The sequence below is a fragment of the Thamnophis sirtalis genome, unplaced genomic scaffold (genome assembly GCF_051295495.1).
Source record: "Thamnophis sirtalis isolate CommonGarterSnake01/CBP01778 unplaced genomic scaffold, rThaSir2_p1.2 scaffold_8, whole genome shotgun sequence".
NCBI lineage: Eukaryota > Metazoa > Chordata > Lepidosauria > Squamata > Natricidae > Thamnophis > Thamnophis sirtalis.
In genome coordinates this window covers 64,681,787-64,706,967 of record NW_028261388.1, presented here as the reverse complement: position 1 = coordinate 64,706,967, position 25,181 = coordinate 64,681,787, and the positions used below count along the sequence as shown (strand labels likewise).

At 43.1% G+C, this 25,181-nt stretch overlaps 1 protein-coding gene across 6 annotated transcripts in view; it reads right to left on the bottom strand.

Moving 5' to 3' along the window:
- DMD (dystrophin) overlaps positions 1–25,181 on the bottom strand; it is a 1,286,665-nt gene that overhangs the window by 510,592 nt on the left and 750,892 nt on the right. For all 6 annotated transcript variants that reach the window (XM_087721810.1, XM_087721811.1, XM_087721815.1 and 3 more), the window contains exon 46: positions 14,891–15,040. In XM_087721810.1, coding sequence (XP_087577936.1) covers positions 14,891–15,040 — 150 coding nt within the window. The remainder of the gene's footprint in view (positions 1–14,890; positions 15,041–25,181) is intronic.

The following is a 25,181-nucleotide window of genomic DNA, read 5'->3' as shown; positions in this document are numbered from 1 at the left end:
CCACACAAATAGAAGTTGACAAGTTTGGAAAACACTGAAATAAACTGTTGGTCTCACTCACTATGGCACTTATATACTTAAATACTTATACATATTTTTGTCATTTCTCTCAAAGAAATATTGATGTCTCTTAGATAAATAATGTGAAAGCTTGAGTTCAACCCATAACAACAGGCCTGTGGTCATAGTGAACACAACAGTTTTCCGAAATGTTCAGAACACCCCTGTTTTTTAGAAATTGACTGTTCCAGTTGTGAATAGCTTTTGTTTTCCCACCAATAAGAGTGTATACAGCATAGCGCTTGCTTGAATTATTTGGTGTTTTCTGTAGCGACATTTTAATTTGAGTTTGGTCATTTTGACTTCAGATCTTTGTTTATGTACAGTGTGTGTTTGTGTGTGTGTGTGTGTGTGTGTGTGTGTGTGTGTATTGGGGCCATGTTTTTCCACCAAAAGGAGTGCGAATTGGTGATCCAAATTTCAAAGAAACTGTTCTAAAATGGTATGAAGAAGCAGAGAGTTATCTGAGTGAACTGGAATTGGATTGCAATGAAAATTTTGTAATATGAGGAATATTACAAATGAGGAACCCACTGCCACAGCCACAGCCACTGTCAATTCTGACATAGCAATGATGAAGCTCCCAATGAAAGCAATAGATCCAGAACCGTTAGTCACAATAAGGTAAAGGTTCCCCTCACACATATGTGCTAGTAATTCCCAACTCTAGGGGGTGATGCTCATCTCCATTTCAAATCCAAAGAGCCAGCACTGTCCGAAGATGTCTCCATGGTCATGTGGCCGGCATGACTAAATGCCAAAGGCACACGGAACACTATTACCTTCCCACCAAAGGTGATTCCTATTTTCTACTTGCATTTTTACATGCTTTCGAACTGCTAGGTTGGCAGAAGCTGGGACAAGTAATGGGAACTCACTCCGTTATGCGGCGCTAGGGATTTGAACCACCAAACTGCTGGTCTTTCTGATCGACAAGCTCAGCATCTTAGCCACTGAGCCACCATGTCCCTCTCTAGTCACAATATTGTAGTGCAATTACCTGGACTATGGCCAGAAGCCAGAAATCTTGGACATTCATCTATTCCCCTAGAGATTTGGGAATTATTATTTTCTAAATAAATTATTTGCACCATCATTCAGTGGACCAATATAACAATTAGAGCAGAAAGATTGAAGTTCAAGGATGGAGAAACAAAAAGTTATCTGTGCAATGTGGATTTGATAGATATCAATACATGTTTTGGGTTACTGCTCTATATATCAATTTTTAGATCCAATATGAAAACATTGAAATGTCTTTTTGTTACTGATGGAACTGGTCAAGAAATTTTTAGATGTATAATGAATCAAAACAGATTTGCTGTTCTTCTTCAGTGCCTTCAATTTGACAATCCAGATGACTGAAAGGAACGACTGGCATTGGATCCCTCTGCCCCAATTGCAGAATTTTTTGCAAAATTTGTAAAAAATTGCCAAGAGGCTTATACAATTGGTCTGTCAGCCACCATTGACGAGATGTTAATCGGATTTCATGGGAGATGCAAATTCAAAATGTACTTTCCACTAAATATGGGCTAAAGCTCTTCTGCCTTACAGATTCTTGCAATAACTTTTTTCTTTTTCTTTTTTCTTTTGAATTTTTTTTAATTGAACAAAAAAACACACAAAAAGAATCATCCTTCATTACATTTATAGAAAGTGTGTATATTGGTTACAGATAACTTTCATGCATTTCTTCCACAGTCATCACTTATAGTTCATATTAGATTATACACTTTAAGTCAAAAATCTATGTATATCTTACTATCAATGTACCACAATTCTCATTTGACTACAATTATTTGAACATGCTTTTACCTAAAATCATTCATACTTAAAGACACAACCACATAATGGCATTCATTAGCTATTAGCTCCCTCGCAATTGGAACAAGTTCTGTTGGAGGAAGCCTGGAGATTTATGGCATCTAGGAGTTTGCTGTTGGAGCTGGAGGGGATCGAGAGGGCCACTTCGACACATGGCTGGAGGAGAACAAAGCAACCACCCACTAGCTGACCAGATGATTGGAGCCTCCCAGACCAACTTGCGCAGTTGAGCGTGAGTGAAATCAACCCTTGCTTTAGCTCAGGACCACCTAGTTGGGCCCTGGCTCAGCCCACATTCTCCTTCCCTAGCAGAGGCTCTGCTTTGCTGCTGCTTCGGCTGCCATTGAAACGGGGAGGGAGGGCATGGTATTTGGGAGGGGACTGGTTGTTGTGCTGGAGGAAGATTCTGGAGTTTCTCCTGCCCGTCTTACTGCGCATGCGGAGGAGGTTTCCCGCCAAGGCCAACGGCACCGACATTCCATCTTGGTGATACCTTTCGAAGTTATCTCGCACCTGACACTTGGGAGAATTATGATTGGACTGTGCATGGGATGCCAAGAGGTGGGGAATGGGTTTTACAATATATAATTTGCTTTCGCGCCTAAATAATCAGACTTTGCTTTGCTACGCTTCTGTTCATTTATAATTAGTAAAAGTACACTTGATTTCTATCAATGGAGTCTTGTGGTTTTCTTTCCTGATTATCCAATGAAGAAGTGCTGACAATAAGCGAAGACTTTATGGCTGCACTGAAGAGGAGGTTTGATGACCCGCTGATTGAGAAACCCGGGAAGGTGAATTTTATGGCCCTAAAGCAGGGAAATAGACCAGTGGCTGAATATGTTCAGGAGTTTCAACAGCTTTCAGCGTATATAAGGGGGTGGTCAGAAGAGGCCCTCCTGGATCAGTTTGCCTTGGGATTGAATGAGGATATTTACCAGCAATGTGTTAACAGACACCTTCCCAGACGAGTTGTTGCTTGGTACGAAAATGCAGCAGACATTGAGTTAGATTTGGCTAGACTTCAACGTGCAAAAGAGAAAGAAGTGGAGAGTCGCTCCCCCCCAGCCCCAAAAGCCCTGTTTCGCATCAGGAGTGAAAGGAGGGGAAGCTTCGCCGTCAAGACCCAGCCTTTCACGTGCTTCCGTTGTGGCAAGGGAGGTCATCGCGCCATGGATTGCCGTGTTAAACTAGCCCAGACCGCTCCACCCCCTACCAAGAGGGAGGGAAAGGCAGGCAAGGCCCCGGGGAAGAAGAAAGAGGCTGCGTGTGCTGCTGAGAATGTTCCCCAGCGTTTCCGGCTGGAGGAGGAGGAAGGGGACGTGACCACCAGCTCCTCTGATGAATCTGATGACAACACCTCACATCGTTGGGTGAGTTCAAATAAAGGCCCCATGTTAATCTCAATTGAGCTAAGGGTGTCACCTGCTGGTGAGATGGAGCAGCTTTCAGCTCTCCTGGACTCCGGCTGCTCCAGATGTATGATTAGTCCAGCAATGGTTGAGAAACTGGGCTTGAAGTTGAGGACTTTAAAAAACCCTATTGTGTTTTGCCAGATCGATGGGTCCATTGCAGGTGGGGCCCCAGCCCATTTTTACATTGAACCTCTAGAAATGAAGATGGGAACCCATCTAGAATTAATCTCTTTTATTGTGGTACCTGGGATGGACAGACCCCTTATTTTGGGACTCCCCTGGCTTCGTAAATAGAACCCTCACATTAACTGGAGGGAGGGGTGGCTGCGCATTCGAACCAGTGCAGCCCCAAATGGGGAGGTCGAAGCCTCAGAGCCCGCTGGCTCCAACCCCACTTTGGCCGCCAGGGGCCAGGAGAGAATTGAAGGGGAGGAGAAGATTCCAAAAGAATATTGGAACCTGAGAGGAGTTTTTAGTGAAAAATCTTCCAATAAGCTTCCACCCCACAGGCCCACTGACTGCACCATCGAGATTTTGCCTGGGGTAGCGCTTCCAAAACCCCAAATATATTCTATATCACCCAGGGAGATGGAGGAGATGAGGAAATTTATTGATAAGAACTTGGAGAGGGCCTTTATTGAACCAGCCAGACCCAAGGTGGCGGCCCCTGTGCTATTCAGAGAAAAGAAAGACGGCTCGTCTATGTGTTAATTTTAAAAACCTTAATTCAATCTCAGCCCAAAATCTCTACCCATTGCCTCTGATGAAGGATATGCTGGCCCAGCCGGGGAAGGGCCGCATTTTTACTAAACTGGACTTACGGGAGGCGTACTATAGGGTCCGGATTAAGGAGGGAGATGAGTGGAAAACAGCTTTCAACTGCCCCCTGGGTTGTTTCCAGTTCCGTGTAATGTCGTTTGGCCTGCAGGGGGCGCCTGCGGTCTTCATGTTAATTAATGAGGTTTTGCATGACCACCTCTACAAGGGCGTTATCGTATATTTGGATGATATCCTTATTTACACGCAAACATGTGACAAACACGTCAAGTTGGTCCGCATAGTGCGAAAGAAACTCCGAGCCGTGGAGCTTTATGCCAAGTTGTCCAAATGTGAATTTCACCAGGAGAAAATAGACTACCTTGGCTACCGTATCTCCCATGCAGGTGTGGAGATGGACCCCGCTAAAGTCAAAGCGGTCACTGAGTGGGAGGCGCCTCGTACACGCAGGCAGTTACAGAAATTTTTGGGTTTTGCCAATTTCTATAGTCAGTTCATCCCTTCTTTTGCCAAAATAGCACTTCCCATCACTAATTTGTTAAAGTCCAAAGGTGGGCCGAAACCCAAGCCTAGCAAGCCATTGAATTGGACCATGAAGTGTCAAGCTGCTTTTGAGAAGTTGAAACGACTTTTTGCCGAGGAGCCGGTTCTGAAGCACCTGGACATGGACAAGCCGTTCGTAGTTCAAGCTGATGCCAGCGACGTGGCGGTGGGGGCCGTATTACTTCAGACCAACGACCAAGGTAATTTACAACCTTGTGCATACACCTCTCGCAAACTCACCGACACAGAAAGACATTGGGCGATCTGGGAAAAAGAAGCATTTGCTGTTCGTTGGGCTTTGGCCACATGGCGCCATTTCCTAGAGGGTGCTAAGCACCTGCTCGAGGTGTGGACTGACCATAAGAATTTGGAGGCTTTGAGAACTCCCAGGAGACTTTCCCCTAAGCAGATGCACTGGGCTCAGCATTTCAATCATTTTAATTTCACCCTGAAGTACATCCCGGGGGGAAAGAACTTCATGGCTGATGCTTTGTCCAGACTCCCTCAGTACAACTGCTCTAAGCTCAGCATTGTCCAGCCCTTGTTCTCACGTCAAGCCTCGCTGCTCCTGTGGTTACTAGACAACAAGCACGTTCTAAGGTAGACGTATCTCAGGATTTTCTTTCCAATCTCAAGAAAGCCCTTCCTCATGATGATTGGTTCCAGCAGCATCAAAGTGAATGCACCATGAGGGATGATTTGCCATGGATTGGGGCGAAGCTTTACGTCCCTACCTCCCTTCGTCTGGTGGTTCTCCAACGGGCTCATGATTCCAGGTTGGCAGGGCACTTTGGGTTTGTGAAGATGCTACATCTTGTAAAATGACAGTTTTGGTGGCCCTCTTTGAAAAAGGACATTGAGCTTTATGTCGCCAGCTGTCCCGTTTGTGCAGCCGCTAAACGCCCGCCTGGAAAACCACAGGGTTTGCTCCAGACTGTAGCTCGCCCTGTCGCCCCGTGGAAAGAGATTTCTATGGACTTCATTGTTGAACTTCCTGAGAGCCAGGGGCACACAGTCATATGGGTGGTTACTGACTTGTTCTCCAAGCAAGTTCATTTTATACCTTGCCCGAAGATTCCTTCTGCAAAAGCCCTCGCTAAACTATTCATTTCTCACATTTACCGTTTGCACGGGGTACCTGATCGCATCATTTCTGATAGGGGCATGCAATTCACCTCAGTGTTCTGGAGGGAATTTCTTAAATGCATTGGCTCTGCCCAGGGCTTAAGCTCCGCCCATCACCCTCAGACTAATGGGGCTTGTGAGAGGACTAATTCTGTTCTGGAGCAGTATTTACGTTGTTTCATCAACTACCAGTAAGATGATTGGGTGGACTTGTTGCCGCATGTGGAGGTGGCTTATAACAATTCTGTGCATAGCAGCACTGATTTCACCCCTTTCCGGGTGGTGTCTGGCCAGGATTTTGTTCCTATTCCCGAAGTTCCCCGCGAGCAGCCGCAAGTTTCATCGATCTCTGAGTGGAGTGATCGTTTACGGCATGTTTGGGCTTTAGACGCTGCGCATCGTGCGCATAAGAAGCAGGCTGATAAGAAACGTGCTAAACCTTCTGATTACAAGGTGGGAGATCAAGTTTATCTATCCACGAAGTTCCTTCAAACTACGCAGAAATGCAAGAAGTTGGGGCCTAAGTATGTGGGCCCATTTCCCATCATCAAGGTCATCAATCCTGTTTTGGTTCGCTTGCAGCTGCCCAAGCACCTCAACCGTGTGTATCCTGTTTTCCATGTTAATCTCATTAAGCCTGTTCGTTTTTCATCTTTATGTCCGCCGGTGGATCCGCCACCTGCCCCCCTATTGATTGATGGTGAACAGCATTTTGAGATTCGATAGATTTTGGACTCTCGCAGGCGGCAGAATCGAGTTCAGTATTTGGTGGCTTGGAAGCATTTTCCCCCATCTCATGCCGAGTGGGTGGATAAGACTCATGTCCGGGCCCCCGAGCTGTTCCGCCAGTTCTATTCTGCTTATCCTGACAAGCCCTAGTTTTCCGTGTTTCCTGACTTTTTCTCTCTCCCCCCCTGTTTTTCCTTTTCCGTTTTTTGTTGTTCATCTGTTTGTTTGTTTGTCTTTTGTCGTTTTCCAGGTCTGACTGCCTTTTTCCAGAGAAGGGCTGGATGGTATTTGGGAGGGGATTGATTGTTGTGCTGGAGGAAGATTCTGGAGTTTCTCCTGCCCGTCTTACTGCACATGCGAAGGAGGTTTCCCGCCAAGGCCAACGGCACCGACATTCCATCTTGGTGATGCCTTTCGAAGTTATCTTGCACCTGACACTTGAGAGAATTATGATTGGACTGTGCATGGGATGCCAAGGGGTGGGGAATGGGTTTTACAATATATCATTTGCTTTCGCACCTAAATAATCAGACTTCGCTTTGCTACGCTTCTGTTCATTTATAATTAGTAAAAGTACACTTGATTTCTATCAATGCAGACTTGTGGTTTTCTTTCCTGATTATCCAATGAAGAAGTGCTGACACTCTGCAATGCACTGAAGTGGAGATCTTTACTCCTTCCACACAGCGAAAGTGAATTGGCCCATTACCCTGCAGCTGGAGCAAAGCCAACACCAGTAACCCTCCCCCCAGGGTGCAGACGGGTCCCCCACCAACATGGGGAAATCAATCCAGCCAGCAGAAAGGGGCTTGGGCCACATCTCCCTCTAGCCAGTCACCAATAGTTAAGCTGCAGCTTGTGAATCAAGCACCACTGGGGTGGGCTTTCTTCCCAGGTCATGAATGGGAGAGATACCCTCCCTCAGCAGATGGCACCATTTCAGATAACTGGGCAGGGACAAACCCAGGAATTCATCCACTCCCACCTGCAATGCCCCAACAGGCTCTTGCCCCACCTTCCGACAGAAAATTAATCTCGAGAATGGCAGAAAGGATGAATGAGGGGAAAGCTGCAGGGTGGATAGCAGAGCTCCACAACGATGTGATTCCTAAGTTAAAATATGCAACTGGGTTCCTTCTCTCGGGAGGGGCAATAAAATGCTACCATTGCTGTCAACCTGGCGACAGAGCATCAAAGTCCCTGGCTCCAGCCCCAATCTCACAAGTGTGTGCACCAACCACCAGCGCAATAAAGAGAAGGCCCTGGAAGCCACCAGAAAGGAGAGTTCTAGACCAGCAACCTAAGAAAGCTGATCCCCAACCTAAGGAGAAGAAAAGTCCAAATGATGGGGAAACCCCTTCCACCTCGGAGGAGGATAATATTGTAGATGACCCAATGGTGAGTACACCCATCCATCCCTTTGCCATCAAAGCCAAGCTCCAAGTACCCGAAATGGGGGTGGAAGGGAAGTTGAGGCAGTTGTGACACTGGCTGCACCCGATGCTTAATCAGCATGTCAATTGTAGAGCAACTAGTCATATGTACAAGACCTCTAGTCCAACCCATTCAGTTTCAGCAGGTAGATGGAATACTAATTGGGGGGACCCCAGTCACGCTAATGACCTAACTAGTAAAGTTACAGATAGGCCGCCACTATGAGTTCCTCAGATTCATTGTGACCCCAAAGATGCAGGAATTAATTATCTTGGGGTTTGCATGGCTGGACAAGTGGACACCTACAATAAAGTGGCTTTCGGAAATTGACCATTGGTGTTGGGTTGTTACCACCCCTACAGCAAGAGGGCCACCCAGGGATGAACAAACCCAATAAAGCAGACCACCAAACCCAATAAAGCAGACCACCCAGAGCCTGCAGCCCCTGCAGAGGAGCCAAAAAAAACCTGGGATCCAGCAAGTGACAAAAGAGTACTGGGACTTAGCAGGAGTTTTCAGTGAGGAAGATTGCAACTATCTTCCCCCTCATTGGCCCACCGATTCCGCTATAGAATTCGTACCTGGGGCTACCCTAGCTAAACCAAAAATGTACTCCATGACTCCCAAAGAGATGGTAGAATTGAGGAAGAACATTGACATCAATTTGAAGCGGGGCTTTATTGAATCAGCGAAGTCGAAAGTAGCGGCCCCAGTGCTTTTAAAGAGAAGAAAGATGGCGGTGTTCGTCTCTGTATTAATATGTGGGGGATGAATGCCATATGCGTGAAGAACACCTACCCACTCCCCCTCATGAAAGATATGTTGAACCACTTGGCTAAAGGCAAGGTGTTCACCAAACTGGACTTGAGAGGGGCATATTACCGCATACGAAACAGAGAGAGATATGAATGGAAGACCACTTTTAACTGCCCCCCTTGGCAGTTTTTAATTCAAAGTTATGCCGTTTGAGTCCAAGAGCCCATACTGCAACACCCCGACCCAGAACAGCAATTCATAATCCAGACAGATGCCAGTGATGTAGTGGTAGTGGCAGTGCTACTGCAAAAGAATAAAGAAGGGCACCTTTTGCCATGCACTTACGTCTCCAAAAAACTTACCACTACTGAAAGGAGGTGGGCTATTTGGGAGAAAGAAGCATATGTGGTCTGGTAGGCCCTACTCACTTGGAGACATTTCTTGGAAGGGGGGAATGTGCCGTTTGAGGTCTGGACCAACCATAAAAACTTCAAAGCTCTCAAAAGCCTTCAAAGACTGTCCCCAAAGCAAGTTTGCTGGGCACAATACTTCCAAAGGTTCGAATTTGAACTGAAGCACATCCCTGCAGGGAACAACTTGTTGGCAGATGGCTTGTCAAGAAAACCACAGTACGACAGTAAGAAGGAAGAAGTGATTCACCCCATCCTTTCTTCTTCCCACCAAAAGGTGGCCCAAGTCACCACCTGAAGCCAGTATAAGCTGATGATAGTGATGAAATCAGCACTGCCAGCAGACCTATGGCTCAACAATAACAAGCACATCCTGACGATGAAGGATGGCTTAGCCTGGAAGGGATCCAAGATGTACGTTTTCGCAAGTTTGAGGCTGGAAGTTCTAACAGCAAAGTCATGATGCAAAACTAGGAGGTCACTTTGGATTCCTAAAAACACTCCATCTTGCCAGGCGACAATTTTGGTCACCAAAAATGAAATCAAAAGTGGAAGATTATGTAAAGAGCTGTGCCACTTGCGTGACCATGAAAATGTGGCCAGGGAAGCCCCCTACTACAGGGGGGCTTCAGAGAAGACTACTACAACAGGTGGCCAGCCCTAGGTGACCATGGGAAGAGATTGCAATGGATTTCATTGTCGAGCTCCCAGACAGCAGCAGGAATAGAGTAATCTGGACAGTTATTGATTTGTTTTCCAAGCAGGCCCATTTCATTGCTTGCTCGGGATTACCATCCGCAAAGAAGTTAGTGAAAATGTTTGTCAAACACATTTACCCCATGCACAGAGTGCCCAGGAGGATCATTTCAGACTGCAGAGTTCAATTCACCACCAAGTTCTGGAGGGAGTTCCTGAGATCCATTGGCTTGAGCTCAGCGTTTCATCCAAGCATGAACGGAGCAGCGGAAAGGGCCAATGCAATGGTAGAACAATACATCCATTGTTATGTGGACTATCAATAAGACAATTGGTTGGACTTGCTACCGTTTGCCAAAGTGGCGTACAACAACACAGTCCACAGCAGCACTGGATTAACTCCTTTCCAGATTACTAGTGGCATGGAATTTGTTCCCATGCCTGAGCTGCCTAGGGAACCTCCCTCTTCTATGTCTCTGACTGAATGGATGGACACTCTAAAGAAAGGGTGAGAAAAAAAGCTCTACGGAAGTGGCAGAAGCCTACAAGAAGCAAGCTGATAAACACCGCTCGCTCCAAGCCCCATTTCATGTGGAAGACAAAGTTTTCTTATCTACCAAATACATGCCTAGCAAGAAATTTGCCCAAAATTTCTAGGTCCATTCCCAATAGTGAAGATAATTAACCCAGTTACAGTTCAACCCAGTCTACCCAGAATTCTAGGGAAGATTTACCCAGTATTTCATAGTAGCTTATTGAAGCTAGTAATTGGGTCCAGCATAAGACCATCCACTGAGCCTCCCCCTCCTCCTGTAGTGATAGAAGGGGGAACACATTATGAGGTGAAAAAAATCTTACACTCCAGGCTGTATAGGGGTTACTTACAATATTTAGTGTATTGGAAGGGGTACCCTTTGTCCGAAGCTACTTGGGTGAAAAGTTGGAACCTAAAAGCTTGTAAGTTAGTAAAACAATTCGATTATAAATTTCCTGATAAGCCAAAGGGTCCCTTTGTGGGGGCGGGAGTGGTGGTTAATTCTGTTATGGTAACCCCTACATTATTCTCTTTTCAGGAAACGTTTTTCTTCTGAGGAGAGGCCGGCTGTCAGGCCTGCAACCATGTTCTTTTTGGATCTTTGGCCTGCCACACTTCTATCTACTATGCTGTGTCTATAGTGGGGAAATGGGAGGGGGATAGTAAGGAGTAGAATGTTATGTAACCAAAATACAATTCCTTTTAGATTGCCAAGGTTATCCTTTGTCTTGGCACCTCTGCACCTGACCAGAACTGGATGGGTGGAACTGCCAGCATGGCAGTGGAAGATTGGACCATGTGATGGACTTGGGTGTGGGGCTAAGATCTTGAACTTTAACTTGGGGGGGAAAATGGAAGAAGCTTCAGATTCGGGTTTTCCCCCAGATGTGCCAGCATGGCTCTCTTAATAAATTGGAACTTTGAACGGCACATTGCCTTGGACTCTAATTTAATTTTGGATACTATCTGGAATGCTGACAGCCGCAAGACAAAAATTTAGATAAACTAGCAAAAAAAAAGACATGTTTTCTGTGTGATCCAAAGTTAAAAAGAAAAACTTTTCATTTGGGTTATATGTATAAACAACTAATATGTAACGAATGCTGTAAAAGACTGCAAACATTGTAGTGACTAACTAATTATTTATTATTATAATCATATATTTGTTTCTCAATTTATAAAATTTGTTAATTTGATCAATACATGAAAATTTTAACTATACAAAGTAAATTTAATAATATATCCCACCTATTATTTTCATTGATTAAGAAAATTGTATGAGCAGTCATTATGACCTCAGGTCTGTAATAGTATAGCCGAAATAGTATGTCTGTTAAGGGTTAACTGTAATAGGGCATACCAATTTACATTTCTAAAATGGAAAAAAAGGCTATTTCTAATTTAAAATTGTAATTAAATAAATGTATGTAGTTTGGGGGTACTTAGAAAATATTTTATTAATGTAAAACATTTTAATAATCTCTAACAAGGAAAATAAAACTATCTTAGAAATGTGTGTAATAAAAAAATAGTAATGTAATGCATAGGTAAATTTTTTATTCTTTGTTTGAGAAAGTGCTTTTATTTCTTTATTTTCTTTATTTTATTTCTTTACTACTAGATAAAACTATTATTCTGGTCTCTAGAAAAAAAGGTGAATATTCATCCTAAAGGACTTGGACATAAGCAAGGCAAAACTTTATTATACATTGTTTTTGTTAAAGTATTTTGCCTCAGGACAGTAACTTAATCTGACTTTAATTTTAAAGTTGTAACTTTAATTACAACATAAACAATAGGGGATTGACTATAATAGGCCTTTTTGAAAATTATTTCCTGCATCTAGGGAAACACAATAGATCCTTATTCACTGGCTAATTCCATCATGACTTCTATTATCTAATTTTACTAATACTGTCCAAGAAACAGGAGCTTGTCTGTAAAGAAGATTTCTCAACACCATTATATTTAAGCATGTATGCTGAGGGAAGGGGAGGAGGGTAAACTTTAGCATGCTGTTGCTGTAAACATAAGGTAACCAGATGTCCTGATTTCAGCATGACAATCACGCTTTATAACAATTTGTCCCGTTTCCTGCCGCGTTTTTAAAAAGTCCCGATTTTCTGGTTTCATGTTGACAGCCCAGTAGATTCTAACAGGGGCAAGACAAAAGACAACCTGTCTAATCCCTCTCTCTGTCTCAGTACTTTCATTGAAGATATTAAAACGTTAAAGCAACAAAACAGACCTCCCCCCCCTGTGCCGCTTTTACCTCATTTTATAAGAAAAAAATGATCTAGTACCATAGAGCTGCAGGAAATGGCTAGAGAGGTCGCGAGTGTTACTTCCTGGATTTTCCGGAGGGGAGGGGCACGGAGGTTGGAGGTCTGCTCCGAAAAATGGTGGCAAAGTTTCTTTGAAAAATATTTCCCTGACTAATTTCACCATTTCAATTTGCTCAGTTCTTAGTATTAACATCTACATCATTCTGGGTTTACTTGGAGTGCAAGCCTGCTGGTAAGTGGGTTTTTTTCTTTTATTTTTTAATGTATTTTAAAATAATATTTTATTTATTGTGCATAGGATTTATTAAAATAGTTTTATTCTGTGTGGATTTAAGTTAAGAACTCCCTGTTATTAAGCTTTCCTCAATTAATCTCTGAGTAGATTCCCACCAACTTCAAGATCCCAAGGGCACATCTTGGAAGCTACACCTTTGCTTAGTTTATAGATGATGCCTTTCCTTAAATATGAAAATAAATACATTTATTGTTCAAATGTGTACATCTCAATAGAAATGACTCTCGGGGGTGACAACAATCCACTAAAATAATTATATAAAACAGTAATTACAAAAACAGGAGCAACTGTTATGAAAATTATTATTAAAAAATAAAGAATAAAAATGGAGTTATTAAGTATATTAATTGCAGCAACCACAATACAATACCTCGGTCCTTCTTTTCATTAAACTAGACATACCCAATTCCAAGGAATTAAAAGACGCTTGCTCCTGGGGAGGAAAGCTATGGCAAATCTAGACAGCATCCTAAAAAGCAAGGTGACCAGATTTTCAGTAAAGAGGGACACCTTTGACTGGGGGTGGGGGCTTGATAAAAAAATTTATACGGAGCAACAAAAATTTTCATACAACGCAAAAATAGTATTGTAATTTTTTTTATTTCAACATAACTACAATTTACAAATATAAATTGTAACTGTTGCCAAACATCAAAATTTTGATCACGTGACCATGAGGATGCTGCAATGGTCGCTAAGTGTGAAATGGTCGCTAAGTGTGAAAAATGGTCATCAGTCACTTTTTTCAATGCCATTGTAACTTTGGTCACTATACCACCTTTCTTGCCACAGTTCTTAAGTGAATAACTGCAGCTGGTATTTTGTATTTTGGATAGAATCTTTTTTAAAATAGTCTAAGACAATTTAAAAAAAGAATACACACAGAATAAATTGAAGTAAAACTATTTTTAAAAATTCTATGCACAATATATTTCAAAGTATTCTGCATAGGATTTTTAAAAATGGTTTCATTTCAATTTATTTTGGATAGAATCCTTTTTTAAAATTGTCTTAGACAAATTTAAAAAAAGATTCTATCCAAAATACAAAATACCAGCTGCAGTTATTCACTTAAGAACTGTGGCAAGAAAGGTGATATAATGAGCTTAGTGACCAAAGTTACAATGGCATTGAAAAAAGTGACTGATGACCATTTTTCACACTTAGTGACCATTTTCACACTTAGCGACCGTTGCAGCATCCTCAAGGTCATGCGATCAAAATTTTGATGTTAGGCAACAGATTCATATTTATGATTATTTCAGTGTCCTGGGGTCATATAATCACCTTTTGACAAAGTCAAATGGGGAAACCAGATTCACTTATATTACTAACTTATCAGCTGCAGTTATTCACTTAAGAACTGTGGCAAGAAAGGTGGTATAATGGGCTTAGTGACCAAAGTTACAATGGCATTGAAAAAAGTGACTGATGACCATTTTCACACTTAGCGACCATTGCAGCATCCTCATGGTCACACGATCAAAATTTTGATGTTTGGCAACAGATTCGTATTTATGATGGTTTCAGTGTCCTGGGGTCATATAATCACCTTTTGACAAAGTCAAATGGGGAAACCAGATTCACTTATGTTACTAACTTATCAGCTGCAATTATTCACTTAAGAACTGTGGCAAGAAAGGTGGTATAATGGGCTTAGTGACCAAAGTTACAATGGCATTGAAAAAAGTGACTGATGACCATTTTTCACACTTAGCGACCGTTGCAGCATCCTCATGGTCACGTGATCAAAATTTTGATGCTTGACAACAGTTACAATTTATATTTGTAAATTGTAGTTATGTTGAAATTAAAAAAAATACAATACTATTTTTGCGTTGTATGAAAATTTTTGTTGCTCCGTATAAAATTTTTAATCAAGCCCCCCCCCCCCCCCGGTCAAAGGTGTCCCTCTTTACCAATCTGAAAATCTGGTCACCTTATGTAAACACATGTTCCCAATTTCACATATAAACTACAGATGTATTACTAATATGTCTAACCTTGATCCAGCGATGGTTGGCCTCTTTGAGTCTACTGTCAAGCTTATGTTTTACTTCAGGGGTTAGTGATGCAGTACTGAGTGCTTTTCCTCCAGCTTCATTTAATTGGTTCAGTATTCCCTTGTGTGGAGGTAGTTCTTCCACTTTTAACTAGAAAAGACCAATGCAACATTTAAAATGAATAGCAGAATTTTCAAGTTCCTTATCTTCATTTCTATTGATTTATCAGCTGAAGCAAATAGACTCAATAACTCAATTTAGAACAAAATGATGGACTGGCTGCTAAAGCAAGGTCATGGCACACACTTGAAATTAAATCAGGAAGACTGTAATGGTGGGGAGAGGTATGTCTCACAAGAACAAAGAATGCTTATCAACAAGAAATATGCATGTGTAAAGCTTGTAGCAATTATGGGTAGCTAGAAAGCTGATAAAAAGTAAAAAGAATTAGACAACTTGCAGACCTCAACCAAAAGTTAGCAATGGAGTTGGCCTGCAGCAAATGAAATGTGTATTAGATAACTCCTGGGGCATTCATTAGACAAGGCTTGGGAATGGGACAACTATAAACCAATAGAACAAATTGTAGAATTATTGCTAAAATGATGATATTTCTTATTATTTCACCTTGTCCCGCCTTCTCCTTTAGTGAAAATGTATAAAGCTTACTTAATCCTTTGTTCTTGGTTCTTGGCCTTTTGACCAGTAACTCTTTTCCTTGGAGTACTCCAATAAAAAACAATCAGAAAAACTGCACCTTGTGTCTGGCGTCCATCATTGGCTTCGGCACCAGGCTCAGACCCGAATTGGGGACAACAAAAATATCCAAAACTTTTCTTCAAGTTTTATATACTTCAGGTTCAAGAAGAATCCTATTGATTGCTTCAAAGGGATGAAGCAGTTGCAGAGTGTTTGGAATACTTCAAAAATATTTTCATATAAGTATAGTGAACTATTATGATTTCTTCAAATTATATATACATATATATATATATATATATATATATATATATATATATATATATATATATATATATATATATATATATATATATATATATATATATATATATGTTTTTATTTGTGCTGATAAATAAATAAAGGAAGACTAGTATAGATCTATTTCAAGCTATTTAGCTCTCATCAGCTAGCCATATCCTTACTGGGATTCGAACCTGTAAGGATATGGCTAGCTGATGAGAGCTAAATAGCTTGAAATAGATCTATACTAGTCTTCCTTTATTTATTTATCAGCACAAATAAAAACACAAATATAACAAAGGCAACAGTAAAAATATTGGGTTTCTGTCTGGATGGACTCTTGTGACGAGCCTAAGGACAGAGAGTGGAAGTGTGACCTTCCTCCCACACTTGGGCATACCAGGGGTTGTGACTTTAAGTATATATATTATTGAGAGAGATTTGGATTTTGCAGAAGCTACAGCTCTGGATGAACATTTTTTTAAAAAAGTTTTTTTTAAATATACATCAATATCAATACATGAACAATGAGGCATCTGGGTACCATTCATTTGGATACAAGTAGTAATGGTAGTATTAATAATATTTGTTATTTAAATCAAACTTATGTAATTGTAAAGTTGTTATACATATTTATGTTAAAATATAGGCCTTCATTATTTAATTGTTCAATATTTTAGTCTTCCCTTCTAATGACAATAACAATATCATTAAAACATACATAATGTCACCATCTTTCAACATCTAATATTTACATCTAGCTATTAATTTTAGTATATTATATAGAAATATGTACAACAATATTTCTTGGTTCTGCCTCTGTTCTAGCTCCTAGTAAAGCCAATCCTGTGTTACAAAACATGTCATCTATCCATCATCTAGCCCATTTTAATATTTCAATTCTTATTCATTTTTTGATTTGCCTCCCAAACTCCTCCCTTGGGTCTTTATCTCTACATCTTTCCTGTTTAACTTAAGTATTTCTTCCATTTCTACTATCTTTTGCTGCCAAGCCTCCAGAGGGTCTTTTCAACAATATCTTTCTGTTTATCCAGTACCTTTTTTGGGTGATTTAGTGTGTATTTTCCCTTAATTGTTTCATAAGTTTTTCTGCCTTCTCCTTCTTATCTTCTTGTTTTATTTCTTGATTTGTCTGTTCTATCTTTTCCCCTAGTCTTTCTATCATCTCTTCTATTTCCTGGGCTTTTTGATCATTGTTCATATCCTTTGTTGAACACTTTCTAGTTTCCCAACTGTTATTTTTTAAATCTTTTATCTCCCTGTGATTCCTTATCATAATATAAAAGCTTTGAAACATGGACATTATTTTTTCTTGCAACATACTTATTTCCTCCTGTTGAAACATCTTATCTTTTCTTGATAAGTCCAAATTTTGCTTCGTAGTCTGTCAATTGTCCAGTGACGTGCGGTGAGCTTCATGGCTGGTTAGGCAAGCGCAAAAGCCCCACTGAAGCCCTGGCACATCTTTAAGATTTGTAGACTTCAACTCCCAGAATTCCTCCTCCAGTCATGTTGCGATGACATCTGCATGGATCTGCTCCACTTCGCTTTATTCATGGGGGTGGGGAAGGCTGCCGCTGAAGATGCCAACAAGCCCCCGCCGCCACCAGAATAAATGCTTCTGCCTCCTCCTCCTCCTCCAACAGCACCACCACATTTGCTGCCTAGTGCTGCGGCCTTTTTTCCTGCTCCTGCTCCCTCCCGTGGACTCATGGCTCCTCAAAAGCATGGCAGAGGAGAAGGGGGCAGGGGTAAAGTGGAGCCCAGCTCAGGTGCTCCGAGCAAAGGGGGAGACGCAGCTGCCATGGGTGGGGGCGCTGGCGGGACTTTTGCCGGCTTCACCTCAGCTGCAGCATCGGGTGGCAAATCCAGCAGTGCTGTTGGAGGAGGAGGAGGTGGCAGCAGATATTCCAGTGGCAGCAGGGGCTTTGGGGCTTCACTTCAGCCGCAGTGCCAGGCGCAAGCGGCTAAGACTGGCCGCCCACAAAGGACCTCCCCGGGCTTGCTTTGCTGAACATGGAGTGACTGAGGCTAGTTTGAGGCTAGTTTGAGTGGCTGCGGCCGGCGCAAACTACCGTCAGTCACCCCGCACTCATCAAAACAAGTCTGGGGAGGTCCTTTGCAGGCGGCCAGTCTTAGCAATGATATATTACTAATTCTTTTTAATGTGAACTCGAGTCTCCCCCAAACTGATTGCCTCTGGCATAGAAGCAGCCATACTTCCGAGTACGCCTCGCTATTCCAAGCCAAAAACAAAAACAAAAAACCCACCATGAGTTTTTGAGCAAGCCCAATGGGAAAAGCAACCGCCGGCCTAACGGTTCATCCATTTGCAGTCGATCACCATTTACAATGCACCCTGTCAGCTAACACCAACAAAACGCAGTTTAATGATTTGCCCAGGCAGGGAGGGAAATACGATGCGCCCCACCGGATTACAACAACACATTTCAAAAACAGCAAAACCCCACCTTGGAGCTTAAAGTGGACTAACCTCTCGCTTTGCCATGACTATTCCTTTAAAATATGTGAAATATCACATTTTGGAATGGGTGGCTGTAACAAAACATTAAAAGTGTCCTGGCAGTTATCAGACAATGGAAATACCAATACGCTGAACAAAGGACGTAGCGAAATATAAAGAATGCAAGAGAGAAACACACATCCTTTTAAAGTCCCCAAACGCCAGGCACATTAACCCAAGAAGAAGTGGTCCCAAAGGTGCTTTTTCCCCCCAAAGTTGACTTTCTTGGGGTATTCCCCCCCCTTTGAAAACGTTTCACTTCTCATCCATGAAGCTTTCGGTTCTTCTATCCTCTTGCATGAGAAAAGAAATGTCTGAAAAGTGTGGGGGGGAACCCCAGAAAGTCCACTCACCTTTGGAAAAAGCACAGATCTGAATAATTGAGAACCTCTCTGTAGACATTATGGTAAAAGGTTGGAAAAACCAAAGAAACTTTACTTGCATGCTGGAGAGTTGAACTTGCTTGGAGCATGAACTTTTCCAACACAGGCGTATTTTACAAGCAAGGCTCCTGCTGCTAGATTGTGCAGTTGCTCAACTGCAAGGCATGATTCGCTGCTCCCAGATCAGGAGGCAGGAGAATCACATGCCTCCTTTGCATATGATTTTTTTTGCTTTTTAACCCTTGCTTAACTCTTAAAAGGCGAAAAATTCCTTATGCAAAGGAGGCCCATAGTTCTCTAGCCTCCCCCTACAGTTAACACTAAGCAGACTCAAAGTCACTGTGACTTGGAGTCTGGCAGCAACTACCCTGGCCTTTTTAATTATTTTAAAAATTCTTTCCTTTTCCTCATTTGACTGGTGAGGCTCCGCCTCCCCTGCCTCCAGTGACTGCACGTCCCTGCAATTGTCTATCACTGCCCCAGAGTCTCAATTATCTTTGGCTTCAGAAAGTCAATCTGGAAACCATTTACTCAATCCTGATGTTGTTCCTCAGTGGATGGACACTTTAGAAATGATAGAAACATTGCAAGCAGGAAATTTATTTATTTGTTTAATTCAATTTTTACAGTTGCCCATCTCAGAAAAGTGACTCTGGGTGATGAACATACATACATACATACATACATACATACATACATACATACATACATACATACATACATTCATTATAATTTTCATGTAGATTATAAATGTCATGGCCAGGGCTCATATCTTACACTCTCAGTGAATCTGATGCTGAAGAAACTGCTCTAGCTGAACCTGTGGAATGTCAGCCTCAGGAAGGACAAATCAGAAACAACACAGGGCTTTTCAAACACAGACAACACTGGAGTAACCAGAAAAGTCAGAGGATGTAAGACTTCCCTGTCCATGCACCTAATGAGTAGAGATGATAGCAAAATAGACATTGGTCTTACCTGAGATGCCCATTCTCTGGGCAGTGGAGGAATAGCTTAACTCAGTCTGTCAACCAATTGGACTGAGTCTGCAATCTGTGATGACGCACCTCCTCTGCCAGCTTTTGATGAAGGTGTCACAGCAGACTGATGTGTGATTGTGAAAAAATGTCTCCTCTGGGGCCCAGGACCGGACATGTATCCATGTGGGGCTGGATGCTATCTCCACTGTCCAGGAATGGGACATAACAAAGCCTGGCTTGTCCTTATGGGTAGGACATTGTCCAGACCGAAGTCCCCTGATTAGTGTATACTCTCTGCAGAACCTACTTGCCAAAGGCAGCCTCTGCCAAGGCATAGCTATCCAACTTGTAATGGCAGATAAATGGGATTGGAGAGGCCCATGTGGTGGCTTGACAGATCTCTTCTATCGAAGCCTGCGTTGCTCATGCCCCAGTTGTGGCTGCACTCCTGGTAGAGTAGGCAGTAATGTGTCTTGGCAGTGGTAATTTGTAGGCTTTTGCAATGCAGGCCCTGATCCAACAAAGATGGGATTACCTTGTTGCCCATCATGGCAGGCTGAAAGGAGATGAACAAGGATTCTGTGCATCTCAGTGAAGAGGTCCTCCTGATCCAGATGCAGGGGGCCCTTCAGACATCTAGAGTGTGCCACTTCCACTCCAGACAATGGACTGATTCAGGGCAGATGTTTGACAACACCAGCTCCTGGGCTCTGTGAAACAATGTGTTTACCTTAGGGATGAAGGATGGGTCCAGCCGCAACACCATCCTGTCCGAATGGAACACACAGAAGTCTTGCCTCACCAATAAGGCTGTCAGTTCTGATACCCGCTTGGCTGATGTGATGGCCACCAGGAATGCCACCTTAAGGGTAAGGTAGCAAGATAGTTAATCCTCAAGGGTTCAAAGAGAGCCCTGGTGAGGGAGTTCAGCACTTTGATCAAGTCCCAAGTTGGATATATGTGGACAACTGGAGGTCTGAAATTAGTGGCACCCCTTAAGAACCATCAGACCAAAGGGTGGTGGGCCAGGGATTCTAGAGACCTGCAAGTCAGAACAGAAGAGAGGGCTGCTACCTGTCTCCTGAGAGTATTAGGAGACAAGTCGCTGTGAAGTCCTTACTGGAAAAATCCCAAGACTCAAGGAATGGAAGCATTGAAGTGTACAAGGTCCTTGCTCGAGCACCAGTGGCCAAAGGCTCTCCAGGTGGTGTTGTATATATGGTTGGTCAAAGGCCATCTTGATGCCTGGATCATCCTGATGACCCTCGTGGATAGATTGTCCATGCTCAGAACCCTCCGCTCAATCTCCAGGTCAACTGAAGCCACTGAGGGTCCATGTGGATGAGTGACCTCTGGCTGAGCAAAATCTTGGTTGGGGAGATCCTCCAGAGTGGAGCCATGGAAAGGCTCACCAGGTCCACGAACCAAGGCTGTTTGGGCCAGTATAGCTTCACCTCCTCCTCCTCCTCCTCCTCCTCCTCCTCCTCCTCCTCCTCCTCCAGCATCTTCCTGATGACCCTCTGGATGAGTGGAAAAGGAAGGAAAGCATACAACAGCCCTGGAGGCTATGGGCAGCAAAGGGCATCCACTCCCTCTGTCCCTGGGACTGTGTATCTGGTGTGGTACCTGAGCAGCTGGCTGTTGTCTGGAGTGGCAAAGAGATCAAGTTCTGGAAGTCCATACCATTTGGTCAAGTCCCAGAACAGGTTAGGGTGCAGGCACCACTCTGTGTGATTGACAGTGTGGTTCAGCTGAGCCAGTCTGTCTGTACATTTGCCATCTCCGAGTTGTGCTCTGCCCTTATGGACAGTAGATGTCTCTCTGCCCAGAGGCCCAGTTGTTCAGCCTCTTGCATGAGGGATCTGGAATGTGTCCCCCCTTGGCGGTTGATATAGGCCTTTGTGGCCGTGTTGTCTGTGAGGACCAGGATGTGTTTGTTGGCCATGCTGTCCTGGAAGTGGACGAGGGCCAGATGGACCGGCCAAAGTTCCAGTCAATTTATGTTGTGGCTCAGATCTGGCTGGAACCACTGGCCTTGAGCCATCATTGATTGTAAGTGTGCTCTCCAGCCACAGAGGCCGGCATCTATTGCCAACGTCAGGCGATCTGGCTCTCTGAAGACATTTTTGTCCATTTTTGTCCAGATTTATGGAGAACCCTTGGTCCTGTAGAATCTGAAGGATAAATTTCAGGTCTCTCTCTGCCTGGGTTGCTGATCTGGATTGGAGTAGGATGTTGTCCAGATAGCACTGGATCCTGACTTCCCTGGTATGGAGATGGGCTGCTAACACTGCAAGCAGCTTGGTGAACACCCTGGGGGCTGATGAGAGGCCAAAAGGGATGGCCCTGTACTGAGAATGCTTCCCCACATAGAAGAAGTGGAGAAACTGCCTGTGGGTGGAAAGAATGGGTACATTCAGATATGCCTCTGTGAGATCCACTGATGTGAGGAAGTCACCCCACCCCCCACCGGCGAGACCCTCCAGGATGGTCTGGAGTGAGTGCATCTTGAACAATGTGGCAGTTCAGATGCTTGAGGTCTAAAATTACCCACCAACCCCCTGAAGTCTTTGGGACAATGACCAGGTGGGAGTAGAATCCCTGACCCTGTTGCTCCTCTGGAACTGGCTGAATTGCCTGGATCTCCAGAAGGTGCTGGACTGTCAATTCCATGAAGAGTCACTTTTCCCAGTTCCGAGATACGGGGCAACTGATGAAAAATCTTAGGGGGGGGGGGGGTGGAGAGAAATTCTAGGGAGAGGCCGAATTTCACCATCCCCTTGACCCAGGCATCCATACATCGGCTGACAAAGAAAGCTAATCAGTCTCCAATGGGAAGGTTCTCTAGGCAGTCACTTTCAATGCCGAAAGGGGTGACCTACCCCACCCCTGAAGGATCTCTTGGGTGGGAAGCACTGGCTGCTTCTACCTGCACTGTCCTGCTGCTGACCCTGCCTGGAGGGGAGTTGTCTCTGCAGATGGGGGAGGTTGAATCTCCCATCCAACCCCCAAAAGGGTGAGTGGCAAAAGTAGGGAGGAGGTTGAACCTCAGCACACTAATAGAGGGATGGCAGAATTTTCTGTTTATCCCTGGACTCCATTAGCAGTGGCTCAAATTGTCTAAATGTGAATTCCACAGGACGCAACTGGATTACATTGGTTTTGTATTTCACCTAAAGGGGTGGAGATAGACTCCACGAAGGTAAAGGTGGTGTTGGACTGGCAAGCTGCTAAAACCCGCAAGCAGTTGCAGAGTTTTTTAGGGTTTGCCAATTTCTATCGCCAGTTCATTCCATCCTTTGCTCAGTGGCCCTTCCACTAACTAACTTCTTACGCACAAAACATCTAACAACAAATCCTGGACAGGGAAGCCCAGTTGTGTGGACAGCAGCATGTCAGCAAGCGTTTGAGCATCTGAAGTCCTTGTTTGCACAAGAGCCAGTACTGAAACACCCAGAGCCCACTAAGCCATTTGTGGTTCAGGCAGATGCCAGTGATTTGGCAGTGGATGCAGTCCTCTTACAAAAGAACAATGAAGGAGCCCTACAGCCATGTGCGTACACCTTGAGGAAGTTGACAGGGACCGAACGCAACTGGTCCATTTGGGAGAAGAAGGTGTTTGCAGTCCGGTGACCCCTATTGACGTGGCGGCATTTACTAGAAGGGAGAGAGATACCCTTCGAGGTCTGGATGGACCACCAGAATTTGGAGGCCCTCTAGACCCCACGAAGATTATCGCCAAAACAAGTTAGATGGGCCTTGTATTTTTGGTGATTCAACTTCCAATTAAAATATATACCGGGGGGCAAGAACCTCTTAGCCAATGCCCTCTCCTGCAAACCATAGTATCATAATAAAAGGAGCCACTCAACAGGCTCACCAGCACCAAACCTGCATGCCCAGGGGGAGGACCTCTCCAGAGCAATCAAAGCAGCACTCCTGGAAGAAGAGAACTGACGTTGCGATGGGACGACATGCGATCTTGGTGCTTTGAGATCACAGTCGAATTTCTGCTGCTGGTGGTCCATTTGAATCTAAACCATCCCACAGAAATGGTGATTGAGAAGGGCACTTCCTGCTGATCTCAGGGACACCACAAAGTCCCTGAAAGATCCAGGAAAAGCCTTTTTTCCGGAGACAGAAACGCAGCTAATGAAGCTGCTGAAGTTGGGACAGCTCCAGAATGAGAAGAAAGCGGAAAGAGAAAGTGTGTCGAATTGGTGAGGAAATTTTATTATTAGAGGAAGAGACTACCCAAGAAAAAAAAATTAAGTTAAGTTAAGATTGAAGACAAAAGATTGTAGACAGCGAGATTGATCTGCATTGAACTTAGTATGTTATCCAGTTTCTAATTTGTTTTTCATGGATGGAACTTTTGCAGGGGCTCCCTATTTTTTAAACTGAATGGATTAATTCTTTCTTCTTCTTTTTCACTTTTGCTTATACCTATGGATTAAAATTCTCCTTTTTAAAATAATGTTTGATTTGATTGATTGGATTGTTTTTGATCTCCATTTGTTTTGTTTTTTTTCTTTCTTAAGCTTGGACTATAAAGAAGAAAATAAGAAGAATTATAAAGAGGGTTGTAACAACAGGAGGAAAAGCAGTTACACTGCCACTTAGAGGCTGGAGGCTGGATACATTGTTTTTTCTTCTTTCTCTTTGATCACTTGAGATTCAAGGTTCTTTCAGTTTGTTTACTGACAGTGATAGTAGGAAGAGCACAAGTTGTTTATACAGGTGCCTTTTGGAAATTTTATCACTAGCTATTGGAGGGAAGACAACATTTTGACTCGAAAGATAATAAATGAACCTGTTTGAAGTTTATTAAAATGGCCTTGAACCCTATAGTGTCAGTGTCTGCAAAATTGAAAGAATGGTTCAGCAGGAAAAAGAAACTGTAACATTGCAAATGATTATGTTTGAAATTCAAAATCTATTAGTTGTGACAGAGTGAATTGAAAAGAGATTGGAGAATATGGAATACAAAACAGAAAAATCTGATGGAGAAACTGAGGATGTTTACCAAATGACGAATGTGGAGGACAGAGTTCAAAAGATGGAAGAAAAAAATGAGCAAAGAGATAAGAAAACTGTGGATACTGACAACAAAGTGAGCAATGGCAAGAGCAGAATATGGAAAGGGGAGATGGATGGATTGGAACTCTACCCCAAACTTCAAAGCTTTTTCTTCAAAGAAGAAGAAAAGAGAGAAAAATTGACGGAGATAAGGAGAGAAATCTTGACAGAAGCACTAGTGATAACCAAAGATAAGCTGATGGAAAGAACAGAGGTTGGGTTTCAAGCTTTTGTGAGATATGAAAGAAACGGCATATTGCCAGGAGTAGTTTATACAAGATTTATTAAGAAAGTAACTAGAACATTAATGTACAAATGGCAAG